The 26,377-nt window shown below is 44.2% G+C and overlaps 1 protein-coding gene and 1 long non-coding RNA gene across 2 annotated transcripts; both read left to right on the top strand.

Moving 5' to 3' along the window:
• Window positions 1–10,209: 10,209 nt before the first annotated feature.
• LOC127333634 (serine/threonine-protein kinase/endoribonuclease IRE1) lies at window positions 10,210–19,658 on the top strand. The gene is made up of 7 exons (XM_051360027.2): window positions 10,210–10,728; window positions 12,583–12,772; window positions 12,857–14,160; window positions 15,167–15,339; window positions 15,478–15,724; window positions 15,815–16,109; window positions 19,238–19,658. The coding sequence occupies exons 1-7, from the start codon at window positions 10,433–10,435 to the stop codon at window positions 19,382–19,384; spliced, it is 2,652 nt and encodes an 883-aa protein (XP_051215987.1). The 5' UTR covers window positions 10,210–10,432; the 3' UTR covers window positions 19,385–19,658.
• A 1,688-nt stretch (window positions 19,659–21,346) lies between these two features.
• Window positions 21,347–26,310, top strand: LOC139836042 (uncharacterized). The gene is made up of 3 exons (XR_011751830.1): window positions 21,347–24,196; window positions 24,974–25,061; window positions 25,896–26,310. It is a non-coding gene; the product is annotated as an uncharacterized lncRNA (long non-coding RNA).
• The last annotated feature ends 67 nt before the right edge of the window (window positions 26,311–26,377 follow it).

Here is a 26,377-nt window from a genome sequence, read left to right as displayed (position 1 = left end):
CTATAGTTGGGAGAAATAATATAGAAGAATTTTTCAATCATGTTAGTACTATTGAAAATTTTGAAGATAGACACTTGGTAGACCTTGCGCCTACTTATGAAATTGCTGCTGCGCATTTAGTCCGCTTGTTGGAAACTAAATTTGTTAATCTTAATCCTATAATCCAACACATGTTCTTCGCACTTGGTGATATGAAGGAAGGTAATATAAAATATCAATTTCCTCTCAAGAAAGGTATGGAACACTTCCCTAGAAAGAAAATGAAGGTACCTTTTGATTCTATTATGAGAACAAATTATGATGTTGACACTTCATCTCTTGATAATACTTGATACACACTTTCTGCGCCTAGCTGAAAGGCGTTAAAGAAAAGCGCTTATGGGAGACAACCCATGTTTTTACCTACAGTACTTTGTTTTTATTTTGTGTCTTGGAAGTTGTTTACTACTGTAGCAACCTCTCCTTATCTTAGTTTTGTGTTTTGTTGTGCCAAGTTAAGCCGTTGATAGAAAAGTAAGTACTAGATTTGGATTACTGCACAGTTCCAGATTTCTTTGCTGTCACGAATCTGGGTCCACCTCCCTGTAGGTAGCTCAGAAAATTAAGCCAATTTACGTGCATGATCCTCAGATATGTATGCAACTTTCATTCAATTTGAGCATTTTCATTTGAGCAAGTCTGGTGCCATTTTAAAATTCGTCAATACGAACTGTTCTGTTTTGACAGATTCTGCCTTTTATTTCGCATTGCCTCTTTCGCTATGTTGGATGAATTTCTTTGATCCACTAATGTCCAGTAGCATTATGCAATGTCCAGAAGTGTTAAGAATGATTGTGTCACCTCAGAATATGTCAATTTATAATGTGCACTAACCCTCTAATGAGTTGTTTCGAGTTTGGTGTGGAGGAAGTTTTCAAGGATCAAGAGAGGAGTATGATGCAACATGATCAAGGAGAGTGAAAGCTCTAAGCTTGGGGATGCACCCGGTGGTTCACCCCTGCATATATCAAGAAGACTCAGGCGTCTAAGCTTGGGGATGCCCAAGGCATCCCCTTCTTCATCGACAACATTATCAGGTTCCTCCCCTGAAACTATATTTTTATTCCATCACATCTTATGTGCTTTTTCTTGGAGCGTCGGTTTGTTTTTATTTTTGTTTTGTTTGAATAAAATGGATCCTAGCATTCACTTTATAGGAGAGATACACGCTCCGCTGTAGCATATGGACAAGTATGTCCTTGGTTTCTACTCATAGTATTCATGGCGAAGTTTCTCCTTCGTTAAATTGTTATATGGTTGGAATTGGAAAATGATACATGTAGTAATTGCTATAAATGTTTTGGGTAATGTGATACTTGGCAATTGTTGTGCTCATGTTTAAGCTCTTGCATCATATACTTTGCACCCATTAATGAAGAAATACATAGAGCATGCTAAAATTTGGTTTGCATATTTGGTTTCTCTAAGGTCTAGATAATTTCTAGTATTGAGTTTGAACAACAAGGAAGACGGTGTAGAGTCTTATAATGTTTACAATATGTCTTTTATGTGAGTTTTGCTGCACCGGTTCATCCTTGTGTTTGTTTCAAATAAGCCTTGCTAGCCTAAACCTTGTATCGAGAGGGAATACTTCTCATGCATCCAAAATACTTGAGCCAACCACTATGCCATTTGTGTCCACCATACCTACCTATGCTACATGGTATTTTCCGCCATTCCAAAGTAAATTGCTTGAGTGCTACCTTTAAAATTCCATCATTCACCTTTGCAATATATAGCTCATGGGACAAATAGCTTAAAAACTATTGTGGTATTGAATATGTAATTATGCACTTTATCTCTTATTAAGTTGCTTGTTGTGCGATAACCATGTTTATCGGGGAACGCCATCAACTCATTGTTGAATTTCATGTGAGTTGCTATGCATGTTCGTCTTGTCTGAAGTAAGGGCGATCTACTGCGAGTTGAATGGTTTGAGCATGCATATTGTGAGAGAAGAACATTGGGCCGCTAACCGAAGCCATGTTCCATGGTGGAAGTTTCAGTTTTGGACAAACATCCTCAAATCTCTAATGAGAAAAGAATTAATTGTGGTTGAATGCTTAAAGCATTAAAAGAGGAGTCCATTATCTGTTGTCTATGTTGTCCCGGTATGGATGTCTAAGTTGAGAATAATCAAAAGCGAGAAATCCAATGCGAGCTTTCTCCTTAGACCTTTGTACAGGCGGCATAGAGGTACCCCTTTGTGATACTTGGTTAAAGCATATGTATTGCGGTGATAATCCAGGTAGTCCAAGCTAATTAGGACAAGGTGCGGGCACTATTAGTACACTATGCATGAGGCTTGCAACTTATAAGATATAATTTACATGATGCATATGCTTTATTACTACCGTTGACAAAATTGTTTCATGTTTTCAAAATCAAAGCTCTAGCACAAATATAGCAATCGATGCTTTTCCTCTATGAGGACCATTCTTTTACTTTCAATGTTGAGTCAGTTCACCTATTTCTCTCCACCTCAAGAAGCAAACACTTGTGTGAACTGTGCATTGATTCCTACATACTTGCTTATTGCACTTATTATATTACTCTATGTTGACAATATCCATAAGATATACATGTTACAAGTTGAAAGCAACCGCTGAAACTTAATCTTCTTTTGTGTTGCTTCAATACTTTTACTATGAATTATTGCTTTATGAGTTAACTCTTATGCAAGACTTATTGATGCTTGTCTTGAAGTGCTATTCATGAAAAGTCTTTGCTATATGATTCACTTGTTTACTCATGTCATACACATTGTTTTGATCGCTGCATTCACTACATATGCTTTACAAATAGTATGATCAAGATTATGATGGCATGTCACTCCAGAAATTATACGTGTTATCGTTTTACCTGCTCGGACGAGCAGAACTAAGCTTGGGGATGCTGATACGTCTCCGACGTATCGATAATTTCTTATGTTCCATGCCACATTATTGATGTTATCTACATGTTTTATGCACACTTTATGTCATATTCGTGCATTTTCTGAACTAACCTATTAACAAGATGCGAAGTGCCGATTCTTTGTTTCTGCTGTTTTTGGTTTCAGAAATCCTAGTAAGGAAATATTCTCGGAATTGGACGAAATCAAAGCCCAGGGCCTATTTTTCCACGGAGCTTCCGGAAGACCGAAGAACACACGAAGTGGGGCCACGAGGTGGCGACACCACGTGGCGGCGCGGCCCGGGGGGGCCCGCGCCGCCCTATGGTGTGGCCCCCTCGTCCGGCCCCCGACTCGCCCTTCCGCCTACAAATAGCCTCCGTGACGAAACCCCAAGCACGAGAACCACGATACGGAAAACCTTCCGAGACGCCGCCGCCGCCGATCCCATCTCGGGGGATCCAGGAGATCGCCTCCGGCACCTGCCGGAGAGGGGAATCAAACCCCCGAGGACACTACGCCGCCATGGTCGCCTCCGGTGTGAAGTGTGAGTAGTCTACCCCTGGACTATGGGTCCATAGCAGTAGCTAGATGGTTGTCTTCTCCCCATTGTGCTATCATTGTCGGATCTTGTGAGCTGCCTAACATGATCAAGATCATCTATCTGTAATTCTATATGTTGCGTTTGTTGGGATCCGATGAATAGAGAATACTTGTTATGTTGATTATCAAAGTTATGCTTATGTGTTGTTTATGATCTTGCATGCTCTCCGTTACTAGTAGATGCTCTGGCCAAGTAGATGCTTGTAACTCCAAGAGGGAGTACTTATGCTCGATAGTGGGTTCATGCCTCGCATTGACACAGGACAAAGGAGAAAGTTCTAAGGTTGTGTTGTGCTGTTGCCACTAGGGATAAAACATTGATGCTATGTCTAAGGATGTAGTTGTTGATTACATTACGCACCATACTTAATGCAATTGTCTGTTGCTTGCAACTTAATACTGGAGGGGGTTCGGATGATAACCTGAAGGTGGACTTTTTAGGCATAGATGCAGTTGGATGGCGGTCTATGTACTTTGTCGTAATGCCCAATTAAATCTCACTATACTCATCATGATATGTATGTGCATTGTCATGCTCTCTTTATTTGTCAATTGCCCAACTGTAATTTGTTCACCCAACATGCTGTTCGTCTTATGGGAGAGACACCTCTAGTGAACTGTGGACCCCGGTCCAATTCTCTTTCTTGAAATACAATCTCTTTGCAATACTTGTTCTACTGTTTTCTGCAAACAATCATCTTCCACACAATACGGTTAACTCTTTGTTACAGCAAGCCGGTGAGATTGACAACCTCACTGTTTCGTTGGGGCAAAGTATCTTGGTTGTGTTGTGCAGGTTCCACGTTGGCGCCGGAATCACTGGTGTTGCGCCGCACTACATCTCGCCGCCATCAACCTTCAACGTGCTTCTTGGCTCCTCCTGGTTCGATAAACCTTGGTTTCTTTCTGAGGGAAAACTTGCTGCTGTGCGCATCATACCTTCCTCTTGGGGTTGCCCAACGAACGTGTGAAATACACGCCATCAATTATCAATCTATCATCTATGTGTTTTTTATGATCCTGCATGCTCTCCGTTATTAGTAGAGGCTCTGGCCAAGTCGTTACTTGTAACTCCAAGAGGGAGTATTTATGCTCGATAGTGGGTTCATGCCTCCATTAAATGCAGGACGTGTGAGAAAGTTCTAAGGTTGTGGATGTGCTGTTGCAACTAGGGATAAAACATCAATGCTTTGTCTAAGGATATTTGTGTTGATTACATTACGCACCATACTTAATGCAATTGTCTGTTGTTTGCAACTTAATACTGGAAGGGGTGCGGACGCTAACCCGAAGGTGGACTTTTTAGGCATAGATGCATGCTGGATAGCGGTCTATGTACTTTGTCGTAATGCCCAATTGAATTTCACACTACTCATCATAATATGTATGTGCATTGTCATGCCATCTTTATTTGTTAATTGCCCAACTGTAATTTGTTCACCCAACATGCTATTTCTTATTGGAGAGACACCGCTAGTGAACTGTGGACCCCGGTCCTTTCTTTTACATCGAATACAATCTACTGCAATACTTGTTTTTACTGTTCTCTGCAAACATCATCATCCACACTATACGTCTAATCATTTGTTACAGCAAGCCGGTGAGATTGAAAACCTCACTGTTAAGTTGGGGCAAAGTATTTTGGTTGTGTTGTGCAGGTTCCACGTTGGCGTCGGAATCCCTGGTGTTGCGCCGCACTACACTCCGCCGCCATCAACCTTCAACGTGCTTCTTGGCTCCTACTGGTTCGATAAACCTTGGTTTCTTACGGAGGGAAACTTGCTGCTGTACGCATCACACCTTCCACTTGGGGTTCCCAACGGGCGTGTGCTTTACGCGTCAACAGTTGCCACAATACAATAATGATCATCTCATACATATTCATCATCACATCATGGCCATATCACATCACCAAACCCTGCAAAAACAAGTTAGACGTCTCTAATTTGGTTTGCATATTTTACGTGGTTTAGGGTTTTCGAGTAAGATCCAATCTACCTACGAGCATGAACCACAACGGTGATACTATTGTTGTCAATAGAAAGAGTAAATTGGATCTTCACTATAGTGGGAGAGGTAGACACCCGCAAAACCACTTATGCAATACAAGTTGCATGTCGAGCATGGAGCAAATCTCATAAACGCGGTCATGTAAAGTTAGCCCGAGCCGCTTCATCCCACTATGCCACAAAGATGCAAAGTACACGAACTAAAGACAACAAAGAATCAACGCCCACAAAACAATTGTGTTCTACTCGTGCAACCAATCTATGCATAGACACGGCTCTGATACCACTGATGGGATTAGTAGCATAGAAAACAAAAAAATTCCTACCGCAAGAACGAAAACCAAGCCAAGATGCAATCTAGAAGATGGTAGCAACGAGGGTATCACGAGACTAACCATTTGAAGATTTCCAAAGCCTACGAGATTAGATCTCGTTGTTGCAGAAGATGATCACTTGCCACTTTCAAAAGCGCATAGAAGATCTTGATGGTGCCACAATCGGGCAGCACCTCCGTACTCGGTCACACGTTCGGTGTTGATGAAGACGACGTCCTTCTCCCCGTTCCAGCGAGCAGCGGAAGTAGTAGATCCTCCTCGGAATCCCGGCAGCATGATGGCATGGTGGCGGTGGTGGTGGAGAACTCCGGCAGGGCTTCGCCTATGCGCTGTGGGAGTAGTATGTGGAGGAGGGGCGCTAGGGTTTGGGGAGAGGGTGGGTCTTGGGCGCCGGCCACTAGGGGGGCGGCCAAGGTTGGAGGCTTGAGTGGCCGGTCCCCTCCCCTTGCTCCTCTTTTAATAGGTGGAAACCCCCAAGAGTTGTAGTCCAAGTCTTCGAATAAGACCCCAACACAAAACTTGCCATAAGGATGAAACCTACTCAAGATGGGACTCCTACTCAAGGTGGGACTCCCACCTTTCCTTGGGGAGGGGGTGGCCGGCCACCATGGTGGAGTCCACCTGGGACTCCTCCTCCTTAGGGTTGGCCGGCCATGCTAGGTGGAGTCCCGAAGGGACTCCACCTTCCATGGTGATTTCTTCCGAACTTTTCTAGAACCTTCTAGAACCTTCCATAAATGCACCGGATCGGGACTCCACCTTCCATGGTGATTTCTTCCGAACTTTTCTAGAACCTTCTAGAACCTTCCATAAATGCACCGGATCATTTTCAAACTTGGAAAATGAATTCCTATACATGAATCTTATTCTCCGGACCATTCCGGAACTCCTCGTGATGTCCTGGATCCCATCCAAGACTCCGAACAAAATTTCGAACTCCATTCCATATTCCATATCTACTTAAACGACATCAAACCTTAAGTGTGTCACCCTACGGTTCGCGAACTATGCAGACATGGTTGAGACTTCTCTCCGACCAATAACCAATAGCGGGATCTAGAGATCCATAATGGCTCCCACATATTCAACGATGACTTAGTGATCGATCGAACCATTTACATACGATACCGATTCCCTTTGTCACGCGATATTTTACTTGTCCGAGGTTTGATCATCGGTATCTCTATACCTCGTTCAACCCCGTCTCCTGACAAGTACTCTTTACTCGTACCGTGGTATGTGGTCTCTTATGAACCATTCATATGCTTGCAAGCTAATTAGACGACATTCCACCGAGAGGGCCCAGAGTATATCTATCCGTCATCGGGATGGACAATATCCCACTCTTGATCCATATGCCTCAACTCATACTTTCTGAATACTTAATCCCACCTTTATAACCACCCATTTACGCAGTGGCGTTTGATGTAATCAAAGTACCCTTCCGACATAAGTGATTTACATGATCTCATGGTCGAAGGACTAGGTAACTATGTATCGAAAGCTTATAGAAAATGAACTTAATGACGTGATCTTATGCTACACTTAATTGGGTGTGTCCATTACATCATTCATCAATGACATAACCTTGTTATTAATAACATCCAATGTTCATGATCATGAAACGATGATCATCCATTAATCAACAAGCTAGTTATACAAGAGGCTTACTAGGGACTCCTTGTTGTTCACATAACACACTTGTATCAATGTTTCGGTTAATACAATTATAGCATGGTATGTAAACATTTATCATAAACATAAAGATATATAATAACCACTCTATTATTGCCTCTTGGGCGTATCTCCAACAGTGACCACACTCCTCCAAACGTAGACGTACTTCATCTCATAAGGAAGGAACTACGGGAATCATCTTTGTGTCTCCGCGTGCTCCACTCTCGGTTACCTCTATCCTTGATTGATCTATTATATCTTGTTTAGCTATATCTTGCATAGTTGTATTCCTTGTTGAAAGTTCAGAGATGGTAAACTTAGAGGGGGGGTGAATAGGTTTCTACAATTTTTAATTCTTTCTTTGCAATATTAGGCTTTGCGAAATATAAAGGTGAGCCTAATGCAAACTAGGTGAGGCACCCTATATGATGATACAAGTAACTCAAGCACGAAGGCTCTCACAGGCAAATATAACACAAGTAAGGAGTTCGGTTAGAGATAACCTTTAGCACGCGGAGACAAGAGTTTATTCCCGTGTTCCCTTCCTTTGCAAGAAGGTACATCACGTTTGGAGGGGTGGAGGTCCCACGAAGGATTCCCCAACGCCACGAAGGCTTACCCTATTATCCGGAGCCTATCCCACGAAGGAATAGCTCACTCATTTTGTGGTAGACTTTGAGGCGGCCTCCAAACCTTCACAATCTTGTCGGGAGCAAATCCACAACCCGGATGCTTCCGGACCACTCTTGCCCGCCTAGGGTTTCCAAGGAACCCTAGAGAGAAAGTATCTTGATGAATACAAGGGGGAACAAGATTTTGCTTGGTGGAACTATAGATCAAGACCTCCTCTAGCTTTTCCCCGGAGGGATTTGAGTTTGGGTGGAGGAGGAGGGAGATCCGAAGGATTTGGAGCTCAACAATGGAGTATGAGAGAGAGGGAAATGTCTTGAGCTTTTGCACTGGTCTCCTTACCCCTTCAAGAAGAAGAAGGGGCTTATATAGTCGTCCCAGAAAACTAGCCGTTTTTCACTTCAGAGTCGAGCCACCCAGCAGCTGACCCGGTGGTACCGGGCCACATACTGGGCAGCCCGGCAACAGCACCCGGTGGGTCGGGCTGACTGCCGGAAGCTCCTGTGCTTCGGTTCTTCTTCGCAGTCCGGTAGCAGCATCCGGTATACCGAGTTGGCTGCCGAACTTTCCGGCAGCAACACCCGGTGGGCCGGGCTGTGTGTCGGGTTCTTCTGAGCTTTTGCTGATTTTGGCAGTCCGGCAGCAGCAGCCGGTGGGCCGGGCTATGTGTCGGGTTCTTCCGAGCTTTTGCTGATTTTGGCAGTCCGGCAGCAGCAGCCGGTGGGCCGGGCTGGCTGCCGAGCTGCCCGGCAGCATCACTCTGTCTACCGGGCTGTGTGCCGATTTTTCCTGGAGCTTCGGAACATCTTCTTCTTCTCGGCACTTCTTCCTCTCAACATTTTTGGTGTGAAGATTATGTGTACATGTGACTTTGGCGAACTCCTCTTTAGAGACAAGTGGCCAACACAACGTCACTAGTTGAGAACAACAATTGGGGGGTCTCTCATCACCTCATATCCTTGTATCCCAAGTGAAACCTTTGTCACCGCCTTGCATTCTCATAAGTGGACTAAAACCTATGTATATACTCATAGATAACATTAGTCCACACAATAGCAACGGTGTCATTGTTAACCAAAATAATGGTTAAGGGTAAAATACCCTTACACTTGTCATGTAGGTAAATTCACATAGTTGCATATCTAGAGAATTTACCTTTGTGTCAAGTCTAAATTAAAAAAGAACTAAAAATTGGGTAGCACCTAATCACCCCCTCTGGGTGCGGCATACGATCCTTTCAATGTGGCCGGTATTGCCGCCATGGGAGGCCAGTAGTACGTACGGGCCCTATGGTTGGTAGCTACTTCTCCTCCTCTCTTCCCTCGTCTTCTTCACCACCTCGATCCAATGGATAATCTCCTTGTGGTACTTACCTAAGCACATAGAAGTTATCAAAGTGAAGTAGCACTCTGTTCAACATGGTGTCAAAGTCGATAGTAGAGAGGAGAGAATCCACCTTATCGTGTATCGCTTTTATTCGGCCTCGAGTCATCGGTCTGCTTGGAGGACTTGTCGGTCTTGATATAGTGTCAACCGGTCTTCTTCTTGAGTAGGTGTGTTAGGAGGATGAGTAGGTGTGTTAGGAGGAGAGAATGGTAAAACACAAGTCTATGCAAAAGCAAACATAGGTTGAAATAAAATCCATGCCATATCATCCAAGTCACATCACCCGCCCTCCATAGGGAGAACGGGACCAAATAGGGTGATCCACGATCAAGCGGATTAAATGAAAACGTAAATTAATAATATAAAGTTGAGGCGGAAGATACATATAGGAAGGGGCGGCATGGGACAGTTGCATGGGTGAAAACTGATTAGACTACACATTTTATTTAGAAAATAAAAGCGTATTTACCGTGGTAACGAGCTAATTTGCTGTGCCTAATTCATTTATTTGAAAAAGTGTAGAAAACTTAAAATCTTCAACAAATCTGCATTTGAAATATGTGTATATATGTACAGTTGTTTTTATATAATTATTTAAGAAACGTGTTTGGACTCTAGGCTGTCGCTGCCCCTGCACTCTCGCCAATCCCCCATCGCGCGCCGGTCAAATCTCCGAGCTCGAGCTGCCACTTCCCCTCTCCTTCGTCGTCCCGATCAATCAGGTCAGGAAGAACGATTCCAGAAGCCTCCTTCCCCGCGAAGCAATCCAACCAACTGCCCAGATCCAAACCAAACCCCCGCCCAAAATCCTCCGCCGCGAAACCCTAGCCTCGCTCCATGCCCTCCCGCCACCCTCGCCGATGAGGTCGCTCCGCCGGGTGCTCCTCCCGCTCGTCCTCCTCTCGGGCCTCGCTTTCCGCGGGGTCCGCTTCGACGACGCGGCCGCCGCCCCGGCCCCCCTCCTCCTCCCGTTCCCCCTGCCGCCGCAGCAGCCCCTCGCGCTCCCCGCTGGCGGACGGCCACAGGATGAGTCCGACTCCACGGAGATCGTCGCGGTGCCGCCGCCACTGCCGCCCAGGGAGCTCCTCGTCAGGCCGCCGCGCCGCCAGTCCGTGCCGGCCAACGTGGTGCCAGAGGAGACGGAGCCAGCCGTCAGGTGAGCTCGCAACACTCATTGCAACGTGCATTGCGTTCCCTCTCCTGCTCCCTGTTTTTTATTTTTTGTTTTTGTTTTTGTTTTTGTTTCGTGGGGGAAACTGTTCTCTGGTTCTGAAGCCGTAGGGACGGAGAAATGGATCGTGCTAGGTGTTACAAGCTTTTTTTTTTTTTTTTGATCTGGAACATGGATATATTACTACTCAGGTAACACAGCAAGGTCACTGGTTACAAAAGAACGAACGAAACTCGGGGCGTCTCCAGACCAGGACATCTGGGGAGACTGCACCAGCTTCGCGCCATGCCTCGCAATAGCGTTTGCCACTTTGTTACATGCCCTTGGGCAGAAACTAATAGAAACAAAGGAAAAGCTAGAAGACAGCAACTTTCTAATTTCTCGGAACAGGGCTCCATTCTCAGCTCGATCGAATTCCGAGCTGGTTAGCGCTTGCACCAGCAGGAGGGCATCCGACTCCAGCTCCACCTCATTGATACCCAGCTCCTTGGCCGTTTGGATAGCCCGAAGACAGGCCGTAGCTTCAGTTTGCATCGCATTGTTGGCATGATCAATGTGACCGGCAGCAGCCATCACCACCTGTCCCAAAGCGTTCCTCATCACAAAACCCCACCCTCCCGAGAGGGAAGACTGGTGGAAGCTGCCATCAGTGTTAATTTTCAGATGATCGCCCTCTGGTGGTCTCCAGCTTTGTGCGATCGCCATCTTCTGGGTGGGCGGAGTGACACAGTATAGCTCATAGTCAGCAGCGCATCTCCTGGAGATAATCGCCACCTCTTCTACATTTAGTTTTCCCTCACCGGCATTGATCTTGTTCCTATGCTTCCACCAAGTCCACAGAAAGGCCACACAGTGTATGGCTTTTGATTTTCCGAGCTGAAAGATCGAATGGAGCATCTCCTTTGGGCTATTGCACTGCAACAAGGCCATCCTCACATCATCTAACCCACACGCCTCCCAAGCCTGTTTTACTCCTTTGCATCGCAGGAATAAATGGGCACCATCTTCGTTGAGTCTATGACACACTTGACAGAGGGGTTCAGCATCGATCCCCTTCCTAGAGATGTTACCCCTGTGTGGCAGGCTATCATGTGCAATCCTCCAGAGGAATTGCCGCACATTCGGAGGGCAGGGGCACGCCCAGATTTCTTTCCATGCAAACCCCACCAAGTTATCAGAGTAGTTGACACCACTGGCGTTCCCATTCCTTTCTTCCAACGCTTTGTGCAGCTTGTATGCGGACTTGACCGAGAACGTCCCCTTAGGTTCCATTCTCCAAGCCCAAGTATCCTCTTCCAAGATGCAAATGGGAATATTACTCACATGAACAGCATCCGCCGGCCAAAGACACTCATTCAGCAGCTCTTCATCCCACTGCCCCGTCGCTGGGTCAATCAAATCCGCAGCCCAGTCGAGCATCTTTTCAGCTCTTCTTGTCATCTTCTGCCTAGGTTACGACGTACAATTGATGGTTTGGTGTGTCAACCCTGTGTTTAGGCAAACTCTTGGTAATACTACTAGTTCATGGATGGTGCTTTACTGGATTTTAGGGTGTTCTGGAGTGTGGGAAGCAGCTTTTGCTCTTCTGTTTCCAAAGTGGGAGGTCTATGCACTAGTATGCTGTTGGGTTTGTTACTTTGTTTGCCTGATTAGCTACTCTATGTGTAGTTTGATATATCAATTAGGCCGTGAAATAGCTGGCATTCTCCCTCTCTCTCAAAAAAAGAGCTGACATTCGATTTTATGGCAATTTACATTTCTGTCCATTGTTTCAATTGTATAGCAACTTACAGATCTGTCCTGTGATTGACTGGTGTTCTTTTATTTTTTTGCCAACAGATCCGAGCTACAATTTTATGACAATGGCACAATTCAGCTTGTGGACCGTCTATCACAAGCTCCCCTGTGGCACTTCTCCACTGGACCGCCTATTTCTAAACACATTACTACAACAAACTCTGATTTGAGCTATCTCATATATCCTATGGATGAGTCTGATCTTGTGGAAGTTCATAATGGCACCGGCGTGGTATGCTTTGCACAAGCACGCTACTTCTCCAATTATTATTGTTCTCAAAAAATCAATGTTTCTCATCGTGGCTTATTCCTGTAGAAACTTCCCTGGGAAATGGAAGAGTTCATTGCTAGGACTCCATACATACGGGATTCTGTGGTTACTATTGGATCAAAAACTTCAACTATTTTTGCTGTTGATGCTGATAGTGGTGAGATCATTTACAAGCATAGCCTGCCGCCTGCCTTGAATGAATCGGGAGAATCCCCGGTTGAAGAAGCACCATCCAAGTTAGATGCTGGTAGAAGTCCTAATATCATTGTGGTTGTGAGAACTGATTATTCTCTAAGTGCATCAGATCTTGGTGTACACTTATTTAACTGGACAAGAACTTCTTTCTCTGCTAACTACTATGTGAAACACAGCCACTCAGATATGCTTGAACAATCATCCTGTCTGCGAGGAAATATTCCATGCATTAGGACCAATGGTGTACCGCTCAAACTTACTTTACCTGATTCCAGTACAGCGAATGCACTTGTCTTGCTAGATGTCAACAAAGTTACCACTAGGGATGATGCTGATGCTTTGAAACTACTTGGTACTTTGGTGAACTCACGACAAGCTGGTAGTAAGTCTGGTGTAGTCCTGGAAGGCACTCAGAATCGAACTGTTGGTGGTGCTCTTGGTCGTCTTGTTTCTGCACATCCTCAAACCAATAGGTCCACTTATAATGCTTATGGATTTTTATTCCCTGTGCTTTCCTTATTGGTGCTCCTCGCTTGGCTGGTGAGGTGGGCCTATTCAAGCAAGTCTTGCAGGCAATTCATGAGTCTACTTATGAAGCCATTTGTCCGTGAAAAGAAATCGATCGACCTTAGAGGCAAGTCAGAGGGAGCTTCTAAGAGAAGAAAAACACGGAAGAAAGATGGAATGTCCAACAGCACCGAGATCGGTTCAGCATCTGACAAAGAGAGTAGTGGAACTGGTGGGTCAAATGAGACGCCAAATGCACTCCCTTATGGCCTTGATGGTTGTCAGATTGGTAAACTTCGTGTTCACAAAAAAGAAATTGGTAAAGGGAGCAATGGCACAGTGGTCTTTGAGGGTTCGTATGATGGCCGTGAAGTTGCAGTGAAAAGGCTGCTACTATCACACACAGATATAGCACAAAAAGAGATTGAGAATCTTATTGCATCTGATCGTGATCCTAATATTGTCAGGCTGTATGGCTGTGATCAGGATGACAACTTTGTTTATATCTCCCTTGAGAGGTGCCGCTGCAGCTTGGCTGATTTAATCCAACAGCATACAGATCCAGCACTTTCAGATGTTGAGAGAATAGATGTAGAACTGTGGACGCAGGATGGACTTCCTTCCGTGCAACTCCTAAAGCTAATGAGGTACTGAACTCGTGTCCTATTATATTCTCTGCTAGAAATGTTGATCGTATGATGAATTTCAACACCTTCTCCTTCGAGTTCTAAAAATCAACCTGGTTGCCGGTAACGTGCTTGCTCAGAATATTCCCAAGCAAGAGAACATATACGGTGCACCCACAGTTGTAATGCACCAGTGTCTGAAATACATCGTATAAGTTCTTAAAAAACCTGAAAATAATCAAGTTCCAAATTTAACACATCCTCAGAAACAAAAATAACAAATTCAACATTGATTATGTTAATGGAGCAACTTCATGGACCAATTTGAAATAACTACTATTAATAATATGTTTTTTACTTTTCATTTCCTGAGCTGTGGATTGAATTTGAAGCTGAAATTTTGTAAACAACAAATATATATTGTAACTGTGTGCTCCATTATGTTCAGATTTTTCGACCACTTTTAGGATGCGTTTTTTGTGACAATTCAGTGCACGGTTGCACCACACGAGTGGGTGCACTGGATACATTCTTCCTGAGCAACAAAGTTACAACAATGTTCATCAATAAAGTAAACTGTTAACTGAATGGAGATGTTAAAGAAACATTGGTTAAGATACGTAATACACTGTGCTAAGAGTCAGTAATAACTAGCTTTTATAGGTGCCTTGGATTTGACTCGAGTAACTTCATCTTCAGTCCAGGGCTTGAGTACTTAAATATGTAGCGTGCTACATCTGTTCTGTATGGAGACGGCATTGCACTAGCAACTGTGCACATTTGTTGTCGTGGCGCAACACCATTCAGTACTTGATGTTTATTTTGAAATTTATTAATTGATTAACGCGGTACTTACATACATCATATAATGCCTTCTATATCACCACTGTCTGCCATCCACCTTGTCACTATGCCTCCATTGATATTACCTGTAATTTGTACCTGCGTAATCTTCCTGCTTTGTCTGCCAGTCCATCCTCTACCGTATTGGTCGACTCACTCGTATCTTATGTTTTTTCTTATGCAGAGATGTTGTTGCTGGTCTTGTGCATTTGCATAGTTTAGGAATCATACATCGCGATTTGAAGCCTCAGAATGTTTTAATAAGTAAGGAAGGACCTTTCAGTGCGAAGCTTTCAGATATGGGTATCAGTAAGCGCTTGCAAGAGGATATGGCTTCACTTAGCCATCATGGCACTGGTAAGTAAGATCAAACTTGCTTGCTTAGATGGCATACGCATGCTATTTCTATGGTGTTAATGGCATAGCACCTTACATGCATTTTTTTCTATAGTATCACTCGCCTTTTAACTGGTATTACTTCACAATATATTGCAGGATTTGGAAGCTCTGGTTGGCAAGCACCGGAACAGCTTCGTCATGAAAGTCAGACTCGTGCAATGGATTTATTTAGTTTGGGCTGCCTTATTTTCTATTGTATCACTAAAGGCAAGCATCCGTTTGGTGAGTACTATGAACGGGACATGAACATTATAAAGGGCAACTTTGATCTCTTCGTGGTGGATCACATACCAGAAGCAGTGCATCTTATTTCTCAGCTGTTACAACCAAAACCGGAAGACAGGTAAAGAACTGTGGTCATGTACATTCTTGCTGTAATAAACACATATGTATCTATTTTTTTTTACTGAAATTCACTTCAAAATGTCAACAGACCAACAGCAGTGTACGCGATAAATCATCCTCTCTTTTGGAGCCCTGAGTTAAGGCTGTTGTTTCTAAGAGATAGCAGTGACAGAGTTGAGAAAACCACTGAAACTGACCTCCTTAATGCTCTAGAAAGCATAGGGCATGAAGCTTTTGGTGGAAAATGGCGAGAAAAGTTGGATGATGGCCTGGTTGCCGACATGGGTCGTTATAGGAAATATAATTTTGAGTCAACTCGTGACCTTCTCAGGTTGATTAGAAACAAGTCAGGACATTACAGAGAGCTTTCAGCTGATTTAAAGGTTAGTTATTCTGCACCTTTTGTCGCATTTGTTTTTTTTAAAGTTACGCATATGGCTAAATTGTTGGCCGGTCAAACTGGCATGGTGGGCTTCAACAATCCTTCTGTTGTGGTATACTATACACGCTCTAGAATACCGAAAACTGGTGGACAACAGATTTACAGTCTGTCGCTTTTGACCATGAGATATCCTTGAAGATTGTTTATATGCTTGACAAAGTCTGACATACCCTGTACTTTCACAAGTTGTCTAGTTTTAGTACAGAGGAAATCAAATTTTGCATCCATTGCCCTAATCAATTACATCTATGATGCCCTGTTTGGTTGCACAGAATTTGCCTCCGAATTGAATTGGCGATGGAATACCAAATCAACGATTTCAATGGAATACCATAATTGTTGTTTGGATGTGCACGGTATTCATGTGTAGAATCAACGCTGCGAATGGAATTCTAAATCATGTTTGGATGCATATTATGTGGAATTGAATGTAAAAATAAATCAAACATTCCTGTCCTTGATAAAGTGGGGATGGCGACCGCCGGTGCCGCCGGGGCGGCGGCCGGAATCTACAACGCCAGAGGATGCGCGCCAGAGGATGCTGCGGCCCGTCCACATGTTGAAGCACACCAACTCGAGCACCATCCCGACGTAGACGGCGTTGACCGCGTCCGCTGCGGGGTCGCCGACCTGCGCCTCAGATGGCGACGAGTACACCGTGCGGAACAGCACGCAAGACCGCCCCGCCGCCGAGAAGCCGCGCCTTCAGCTCCCCTCACGGTGTCGTCTTCCCCGAGGCTCCCAGCGACCTCAAGCCGCCTTGGGGACGGTCGCGGGGAAAGAGGAGGCGACGGGGAGAGGCGCTGCCCTGGGGACGGTCGCGGGGAAGAGATGAGGCGACGGGGAGAGGCGCCGCCCTCGGGCCTGTCGCGGGGAAGAGATGAGGCGGCGGGGAGAGGTGAGGCTGCGGGGAAGAGGCGAGGCGGCGGGGAGAGGCGAGGCTTGCTGCCCTCGGTCGCGGGGAAGAGACGAGGCGGCGGCGGAGACGAGGCAGCGTGGAAGAGACGAGGGCCGGGACTCGGGGGTTGAGTGATGAAGCGGTACGCGAGCAATTCCACGCGTTTCCGAGCTCCAGAGCTCTGAATCGGGAGACACGAAAAATGTACTTCGCGGGGGGCGGCTCGGAATTGGATCCCGAATTCCAGAACTCAATTCTGTGCACATCCAAACGGTAGAATCAGGGCCCGAATTCTAGATTCTCTAATTCCAAGCTCAATTCTATGCAACCAAACAGGGCATGAGTTTATCTAGGTTCACTGGTAACCAAATTCGAGTGTAAGTGTTGCAATCTAAATCAACCAATCAATAATATCTGTAAGAAAGGAAAAGCACAAGAGCAAGAGAAGAACACTCCCAATATGAACTTGATACTGGTTGTCTATTTATTCCACACTTAGTTAAGCCAGTAAGTGAGCCTGCTCCAAACAGGCACACTGATTCCACTAGCGGCAGCACTTCCCCACTCCACCACAATATGGGTGGTGGTTTACATTGTTCAGAGGAATCACAAAGAATCAAGGAAGAACATGCTTATACCGGATAAGTTTAACAGGCAATTGTTGCCCTCCCAAACCGTGGACCCCTTTTCACACCCTTGGGATCCAAACAGTCTCAGATAATGGCTTCCTCTGAAAAACCTTCATTCAAGAGTGCGTTGTAAATATGGTTGGTGGTCAGACCACGATGGGATCAGGTAGAGAGATAAATCTTTGGTTGCTACATGATGGTGTTATTACCTGTGGCGCAGCCACCTCCTTGTGACTCCGGGTCGCAGCCTGGGCTATGCCGGCGATGCTCCATTGAAATTTTAAGCGTGTGAAAATTCAGTTGGTAGTTTTCATGGGTATATCCGGGATATGTTTGTTGACGTGGTCGCTGTTACAGCTTCCCAGGCTCTACCAACAGGCTGGCTCAGCCACTGCTAATAACAAAGTTAACAAACTGTTCTTCCATCAAACTCCAAAGACCAAGAAACTCTGTGAAAAAACCCGCAGCTTTATTGCCACCTTCACTCACCCCACTCGTGCTCGCCACACACCGGAGCACGTCACGCCGCTCGTGGCCACCGCCTGCGGCGCCGGCTGCGCCCCGCCTCTGTCCCGGCCCTCGGCCCTCGATTAAGGCAGCCGGCTCGCCTCCCTCCTTCACTCCGCCGCCGCTCCTCCGTTTGTGGTGGCGCCGCCGCTCTTTCGCTCCTGCCCTCCGCTGTTGGTGCCGCCCGACAGCTCCTCCGCTCGTCGCCGGCTGCGTCGGTCCGTGGCCGTCCATCCACTGATCTACAAACAGGGCTCTAGAAGTTTGTGCGGTGGTTTCTCGGTTACTACAATCCAGAATTAGTTGTGAAGCAGAAGCAGCATGGTAATAGCAATGGTAAGGCTTCACGTTGTCGGAATGGCAGCACGAGGCAAGATGAATGGCGATTCAGTGAAGGCGAGGTCGGTTCAAAACACTTGAATGGTCAAACACAAGCAAAAGATTCCTGGAACTGAACAGATACCTTGCATTGGTTCAGTTTTGCCCATTTGACGGTGGAAGTATAGACTAGAACAGTGCAACTACGCGAACTCTACAGCCAGATTTTCCATGACCACCTTACCTCTGCAGATTTATGCTTTAGTACTGAGAACAATTTAGGGCTTAATTTCATGGAAGCAGTATATATAGCACCAGGGTAACAGTGAGTTCGGATTTCGGGCCACCGATATGATATGTTGCATATTCACTTGCAGTTTCTTCTGCATGGCTTCCATTACTGATGAGTGTAGGAAAAATAGAAGCATATTTGTTCTTCGTTGACTTTTTCCATTATTATAGATATAATAGAGGAAACTGTGTCCACATCTACCAAAATTGTTGTCTATTGAGATGATTTGACTCCCATCACTTAACCTCTACTTTTTTTTGTTTGTTTACACTGGTCTTCCATTTCTTCAGAATATAGAATTGTCAATGTTCTATAGCAGTCTTCACATAAATAATGCTTGATTACGATTTCTGTTCCTGGGTGGGCTCAGCTTTGTGTTGCCTGCACAGATCCCCACCAGAAGCTAACTTTTCATCAAATTTCAGGAATTACTTGGGTCACTGCCCGAGGGATTTGATCGCTACTTCTCCAGCCGATTTCCAAAGCTGCTGATTGAAGTGTACAAGGTTATGTATGTGCATTGCAAGGATGAGGAAGCTTTCAGGAAATATTTCATTGGAAGCTCGGTATAACCATAGCCCATAGGAGATGCCATCTCTCTAGTGTATGCACTGACAACCTTCACCTACCAACATGTGTGTATATGTGATATGTATCATACTACCATGGAAAGAAATCATAGGGTATGTCAAATATGTACATTGTATTCCACAGAATTGTATTGTTACAATGTAACTAATAAACTAATGGACTATGCATAAAAAAATGGACCATCCATACAAAATAAATCAATGAATTTTCCTGTACTAATAGAGCAATGAAGAGAAGAGCCCTTTTGACATCCTATTTGGGGTGTTTGAATTACGTCGCATGCTTATCTTGGTCACTCATGGAAGGAAGAAATGGTATTCCCAAGTTGAAAAGCAATCATTTAGCTCATATGCATATGCTGCTTGGTGGCCTCTGCTCCGTGAGGTGATGCTGTGCTTCCAAGGTTGAATTAGTGATGCAATTGGTTTTGAGGAATTTAATTTTCGATGTTCGAGGAAAAGAAAGATGATGTGTTTAGATTGAGAAACTTGTAAAATTATATGTTTAGTATTTTTTGTGTTATATAACTAGATTAAACATTAGTGGTCAAAGGTAAATCTTGAAGACTGCAATGTCCAGAAATGTGATATTGGAGGGAGTAAAAGTGAAGCAACTATCTCCATATGGTTTTTGTTTCATAGTTCAAGCTGCCTCTCTGTAAGAGGAATTCTTGATTTATCTTTAAGGCCCACTTGGATTGAGTGTAAACTTTGTGTATCTGCCAAATCCGCGTAGTAACCGCTCATTCGCGGTTTTGGCCGAAAAAAGAGCCTGCAAATCCTTGTGAACTGAAAGATATTTTTGCAGGCGTCGGCATACTCGGTCTCGCAACCCGGAGATATGCAGATTCTTAGGTCAAACCTAACACGACCCCCATCCTGTCCGAGGGGTTGGCGGGGAGAGACATTCAACTCCGTTGGTTCCTTCTTTCCTGCCGCCGCATATCTCGTCGCCCCGGCCTTCCTTGATGGCGGCGACTCCAAACCCGTTGGTGGTTGCTGGCCAGGTCCAATCGACCCTGCACCTAGCTCGCGGTCGTTGCCATGGCTGCCTCCGGTAGCGGGAATGTCAAGGCACCTACGTCATCGCTCCTGCTCCTGATGCACCGACGGGAGGTGTGCCCAAGGCGATGCAAAAGGTGGCAGCCCGTGAAGTGGTCCAAGAAGCAAGCGAAGAAGGCGTCCTTGGCGGCACTCACTACGACTGTGATGGGCGCTCCGGTCTCCGATGGCGGCTCCGCCCAACAAGTGTCCGTCGATAGTTCCACAAAGCATGAAATTTCTCCTTTTTTTTGGTTAATTATAGTGAGGTTGGGAGCATGTCGACGCATCCGTCTAACTTGACGAAGCGTTGCTCGAAGACTCGAGAATGACAACAACAACATGGACGACGAGGGCACGGAGGAGGGCAAGGACAACGATGGCGACGACGTGGTGGATGAGATAGATGCCGCCAAGGGGAAGTCGTTTAGGACAGGGGCGGATCCAAAGGGTGGCCAGAGTGGTGCATGGACCGCCATGAATTTTTTTACTTAGCCTATATTTCATATACAAAAAATTATAAATAAATATTATTAAATAAAAAGTTGCACTGTTGGACCACCTTGACATTTTGTGCTGGATCTGCTACTGGTTTAGGACATTGAACTACACCGAGGCGGTGTTGATCAAGGCTTGGGAGTGTGTGTGATCAACACTGTGTTTAATGGCTGATTGCGTAAATTAATGGTTACTTCTCTACTACTTTAAAAATGCGAAGGTGTTCCGTCATCAATCGGCTCTAATGGTCCGTCCTTCCCTTCGTCAAACGTCGCATGTTCCACCGGACCGGATGATGTCCCTTAGTCAAACGTCACTCTAGTCCCTCACGAAATGCGAAATCAACCTGTAGCCCAAAATCGCCACCAGTCAAACCCCCTCTCTAGGATTTACACCCCCTCACGCCGCCTTCCTCGCCGGCCACCCAATCACCTCGCCGCAGAACCTCCCCGCCCACCCATCCCACCTGCCGCTCGACGGCGCAGCTCCGGATCACCCTCCCTGGCCGACTCCTCCTCCGACGAAGCCCTCACACGGCTCAAATCACGCAACGGTAAGCGAACCGTAGCGCCGCCCCATCCATGGCGACGGTGGCACCCCGTGGGTATGATGCGGCGACCTCAGAGCCCACGTCTGGGCGCCACGGAAGGCTCCAGCACCGGCCGCCCCTTCTCCTCCTCGCACCCTATACGGGACGGCCTCTGATGCCAGATCAGGGGGGGCGAGTTCCTCCCGCCGATGGCCGCCTCCTCCACGACGTGCGTAGTCATTTTACTTCGATCCTAGGAGACGTCAGAGACGTGCGTAGTCATTTTACTTCGATCCTAGGAGACGTCAGACGTGCGTAATCATTTTACTTGTTGTCCTATATTTGTTTGGATCCTAGGAGACGTGCGTAGACCCTAGGAGATTTTATTTTGGAATGCTTCAAACGTTTTCATCATAAATTTACAATGCGATTGATCAAATGTTTTCACCATGCAATTCTCATGATAATTCTTCTCTAACCTGACCACATCCCATGCTTGTAAGTTTTGTCACTTTAGGATCTGATCATCATCAAATCTCAGCTACATATAGCTGGCTTTTTAAAACTAATAATCATGTACAGACTGCTGCAATTAATTATGTTTGGTTGAGGTCACAACCTTCTTATGTAAATGCGATCATGAGATGCTCTTCTACATTTTCTGCAATTATCTGGTTCAGATTTGAGTACAAACTTACACATAATTAGCTGGTTGTGGAGATACTTGCAGAAGCATTTATATCTTTTTTGGTGCTGGAGCACAGGGGGTGGCTGGTTCAGGGGCTGTAGCTAGCTTCTGACGATAATAACGACCAATACTCAGGGTAAGGTGCCTCTCCGCTGCATATATACTTAGAAATTTGGCATCTTTGGCATCATAGTTGCTATTTATTTTGTGGCACCAAAATTCATGCTATTCTATAGCTTTTGATGGCTAGCTCACGTCTCTTCCATCTAAAGGGATTCTGTGTTCCAGTCGTTGCTGGATAAGGTAAGATGGTTTCCTTTGACCTCAAGAGTAAGGATTATGGATCTGAAATCATTTTGTTTAAACGGGTAGAGCCTTGTACATATGGTTAGTGAAGTTTGATGTTAAATGCAGTTTAGCGACCTCACTGCTTTTTATTTAGTACCTGAATTTGATGGTGGTTCAGGCTACAATCTTTGTGTAGTGGTTCTATTCCAAAATTCTTCTTAGTTTAAGTTGTTTTTCGTGTGCAGCTTATAGCACGAAATTAGCTTAATTCAAGGTAGACTTTTCTTCAAGTTATATAATGGAACTTATTACCACTTGGCAGTTAGCACTTGCTAATAGATCCTTGTTCGTCTTATCTGAAGGGTGAACATTGTCCTTCTAAAATCGCTGCCACTTGCTTGATATCCATGACTACCTTACATTGTTCTTTGCGTTATCTGCTCATGTATAAAGAAAAAATGATCATTATATTATGTGCCTAGACAATGTACGTAGTTTTCTTTTTTCATATTTATGGTTCCGATGAATGATAAATTTAATAATGGGCATGCATATAGATGTGTTTGTAGTACTTATGGTCATCAGAAGTTTTTCCCATGAATTTGGAGCTTTATGCTATCTTTTCTGATCATATTATAGCAAGGGTTTCATATAGTTTATCTAGGAGTATTACCTTCTATTTTTAGTACATATTTGAACACAATTAGCGTTTTATGGAACCATAATCATTCAATAAATATTTCTTGTTCATCTCTAAATTAAATCGCATACTGCTTTCATTAGTATTGCTTAGCACTCTTGCACATCATTTGGTTCAATAGTTCAGTCAGTGTAATGTATTTTCCCTGTACACATTAACAAAAATACTATACATTGGTTACTGTTTTTTAATATACCTTTTCATATTCCCCTGGTTCTTTAATTCTTCTATGAAGCAGTTGGGTGTGTGTAAGACTTGGTAATTTCCAAATAACCACAAGCAAAGTGAAGATAGTGATGGTTTGGTTATACGTCATATTAATTTTTATTTGAAAGGGCAAACCATTGCAATCTCATGAATATACAGATATAAGTAATACATAGGTCTTATTTTAGGGAAGCTAAGTAATAATAAGCTTATCTTTGATCTTCCCAGGAAGCTCTAGCATCAAAGCAGCCCAATGACACACCCGTGTCACGATGTACTTTTACACTTCTGAACTCCAAAGCAAATTTTATGGAGAAACATCATATTATTAAAATGTTATGGCCTGATGAGGAAATAATTTAAACATTGCTAACCATGCAATACAGCACCACTCACCTTATTGTTGCTGATGAGGACATAAATAGAACCATCCTTACTTTCTGCTCGATTTAGTGACCTTTTTTTTCTTGAGATTTAGGGAGTTCTCTAAGTTATTGCAGACTTGTAAGTTGTAACAAGCATAAATTAGAGGTGTGAGTTCTTAGTTGTGCTCCTGGACAAAGTATGTAGACCAAATTACTTTCACTTGGTCAAGGAAACAACGCCCGATAATTGTTTTTTATAAAGAATTGTCCATAGTGCACTCAACCTGTTCATCAAGAAAGTTATCAAGCATATTGCAGAAGCTTTTAACTAACTAGACTGATCTACATGTGTATGAACACATGATGCATCTGCTTTTGTATTTGCCATTGCACTTGTGGTTGAGCTGACAAGACTTCTTGATCCTCATGGTGAAGGGGAGCGAGGGGTGAAATGGTGTACGTAAAAAAAGGATCAGAGGTATAAAATCTAATTTCCGTAGTCAAACAAAATAATACAGTGCTACTGAGTGCTCTTTGTTGATACAATTGCCTCGCCCATTCCATAATTTCTTCAATGTATATGATATGTTACAGTATTAGGTAGGGCTGTCAATTTGTGATATGTATGGGTGAAACCACAAAGTGTACCGGCCATGATTCATTCCTGTTTTCTCCTTTTGTTTGTTAACTTCAGTCACAAATACATGCTGATGTATTTACTGCCACTTGATCTGTTATGGAGAGTTGGATGTTTCCAGACACAGATAATTTTGTTTATTGGCATGTATCAATAAGTTTTTTGATTTCAAGATAATTTAGTCAATGATGATCAAGAAAGAAACAAATCATTGGTTGATGGATCTTTGATAGTATGGAATCAGCACACAAACCCAAGTTCCTCATTGAAAAATTTCTGTATGCTGAGGAGTGTGCCAGACTTTGGAAACTGTAACTACAAATAGGTGGAGCCATAGGCATAGTCTTATTTCCCCCTTTAATTTTTGATCCACACTAGCTGATTGCATAACAAAATGTCCGCATGCAACTCTTATATAGTTATGTATTGTTTTGTTCCAGAATTTACAGATGAGATGTGATGAATTAAGATGATAATCGGATGTTGGACATTGAGCACAATTTGCAGATGTTTGCATGATTTCATCCAATCATCTAAGAATTTGGCATGTTGTATGAATCGTGGTGCATGTGTTTGTGTTGGTTTCTTCTCCATTTAAGTAATGTGTTATGGTTGTAGGTATTATGGTGAGAATGAGAGGAGCGGGGGTGTAGCCGAGGGAGGGGGAATATGCGAGCTGAAAGGCTAGGTAACTCATCACTGCAAGGTAACACATCAGTTTTATCCAACTCATCCTGGAAATCAGCAATTCACTAATGAGTGACAAAGGACAACTATAGTAACTTTTTTAAGATTGGGAAGTACTTTAGATATTTGACGCCTACAAATGGCTTATACCCTCGATCCGATGCATAGGAACTTGATCTTTACCTGTTCACACTTCTTGCATATTTCAGGCTCTGTGTCATCATCTAGCATTTTACTTTGGTGGTAGCCATTTACGTTATTTGCAAAAGTAGGGCTTGCAAAATCATCTTGTATGTCTCTGAATCTATCTGCCAATGGACTGGAAAACTTCTCTCCAAGTTTACCATTTATCTGGGGACTTGCCTCGTGATCCCGTGGGTACTTTTTTGGTTCAAGTGATGAACTAGCAATACCAGGCAGTGGGCAAGTTACTGTATGTACCTGAGGGCTTCTGTCTGAAGCTATGTTAAAATTAGCATTCTCATTCCGGTGCAGTGACGAAGGATAATTTTTCTTGATCTTTGATGAAATATTCTGAGAAGAGACCTTATCACATACTTGTTCAGTGTCGTGGATAGCAACTACTAGGTAATGCTTTGTACTTAGCAACACACAGGTTACTAACAAGTTGAATAAAAGGGGTGGTGTCATCCTATATTCCTATGTATGAGGATCCTCACATAATGTGGGCGCTAGGGCCACCACAATCTTATATGATCGATTATATTATCTCAATGGTGCAATCAGTGACAATAGATGTTTTGGAAATCATTGTACCACAACTTTCATTTAGAAGTTGATTCATGTTTTGGACAGAACATTGACAATCACAATCCGCTCTTACACCATGTAGGTGAAGAGAAAGTAATGCCTGACAGCGCAAAGGCAAGCATGTGGGTGGAGAAGTTGTGTAGGCAGCGATGTAGCTGACCCATGGTGGGCGAGGACAAATCAGTGTGGACGAGGTGGTGCAGGAGTGACAATCGATGAGTATGAGGTGAAGCAAGCAACAGAAAAGGAGTCTGGGGCTAAGTGTGGTGTAGCGAAGACGAGACAACACTAGATGGAGGGAGATTAGTAGAGCTAGGAGAACATGACCATGAAGAGTATGATGGAGGAATACTACGAATGTGATTGTGTAAAATGTAACCTTTCATTCCATCAAATTTTACTATATATCTTATTATTGTCCCGTGGTATCGCACGGGCATATTACTAGTTTATTGCTAAAAACTATTCCATATTGTCAGAACATTGCAAAACCTTTAGTTGCGGTTTACAACGGCCTATCTGGTTTTGCGGGTGTCAAGTCTCCGTTCGCGAACTTTTAAGCGC

Source organism: Lolium perenne, chromosome 2, assembly GCF_019359855.2.
Source record: "Lolium perenne isolate Kyuss_39 chromosome 2, Kyuss_2.0, whole genome shotgun sequence".
Taxonomy (NCBI): domain Eukaryota; kingdom Viridiplantae; phylum Streptophyta; class Magnoliopsida; order Poales; family Poaceae; genus Lolium; species Lolium perenne.
This window is presented reverse-complemented; position numbering and strand designations above follow the sequence as displayed.

What these genes read in the sequence shown, in the direction of transcription:
- LOC127333634 (XM_051360027.2), top strand. Translation starts at nt 10,433, where the DNA reads ATGAGGTCGCTCCGCCGGGTGCTCCTCCCGCTCGTCCTCCTCTCGGGC. An exon ending in GAGACGGAGCCAGCCGTCAG is followed by an intron (nt 10,729 to 12,582) that starts GTGAGCTCGCAA and finishes TTTTGCCAACAG; the next exon opens with ATCCGAGCTACAATTTTATG. An exon ending in ACTTAGCCATCATGGCACTG is followed by an intron (nt 15,340 to 15,477) that starts GTAAGTAAGATC and finishes AATATATTGCAG; the next exon opens with GATTTGGAAGCTCTGGTTGG.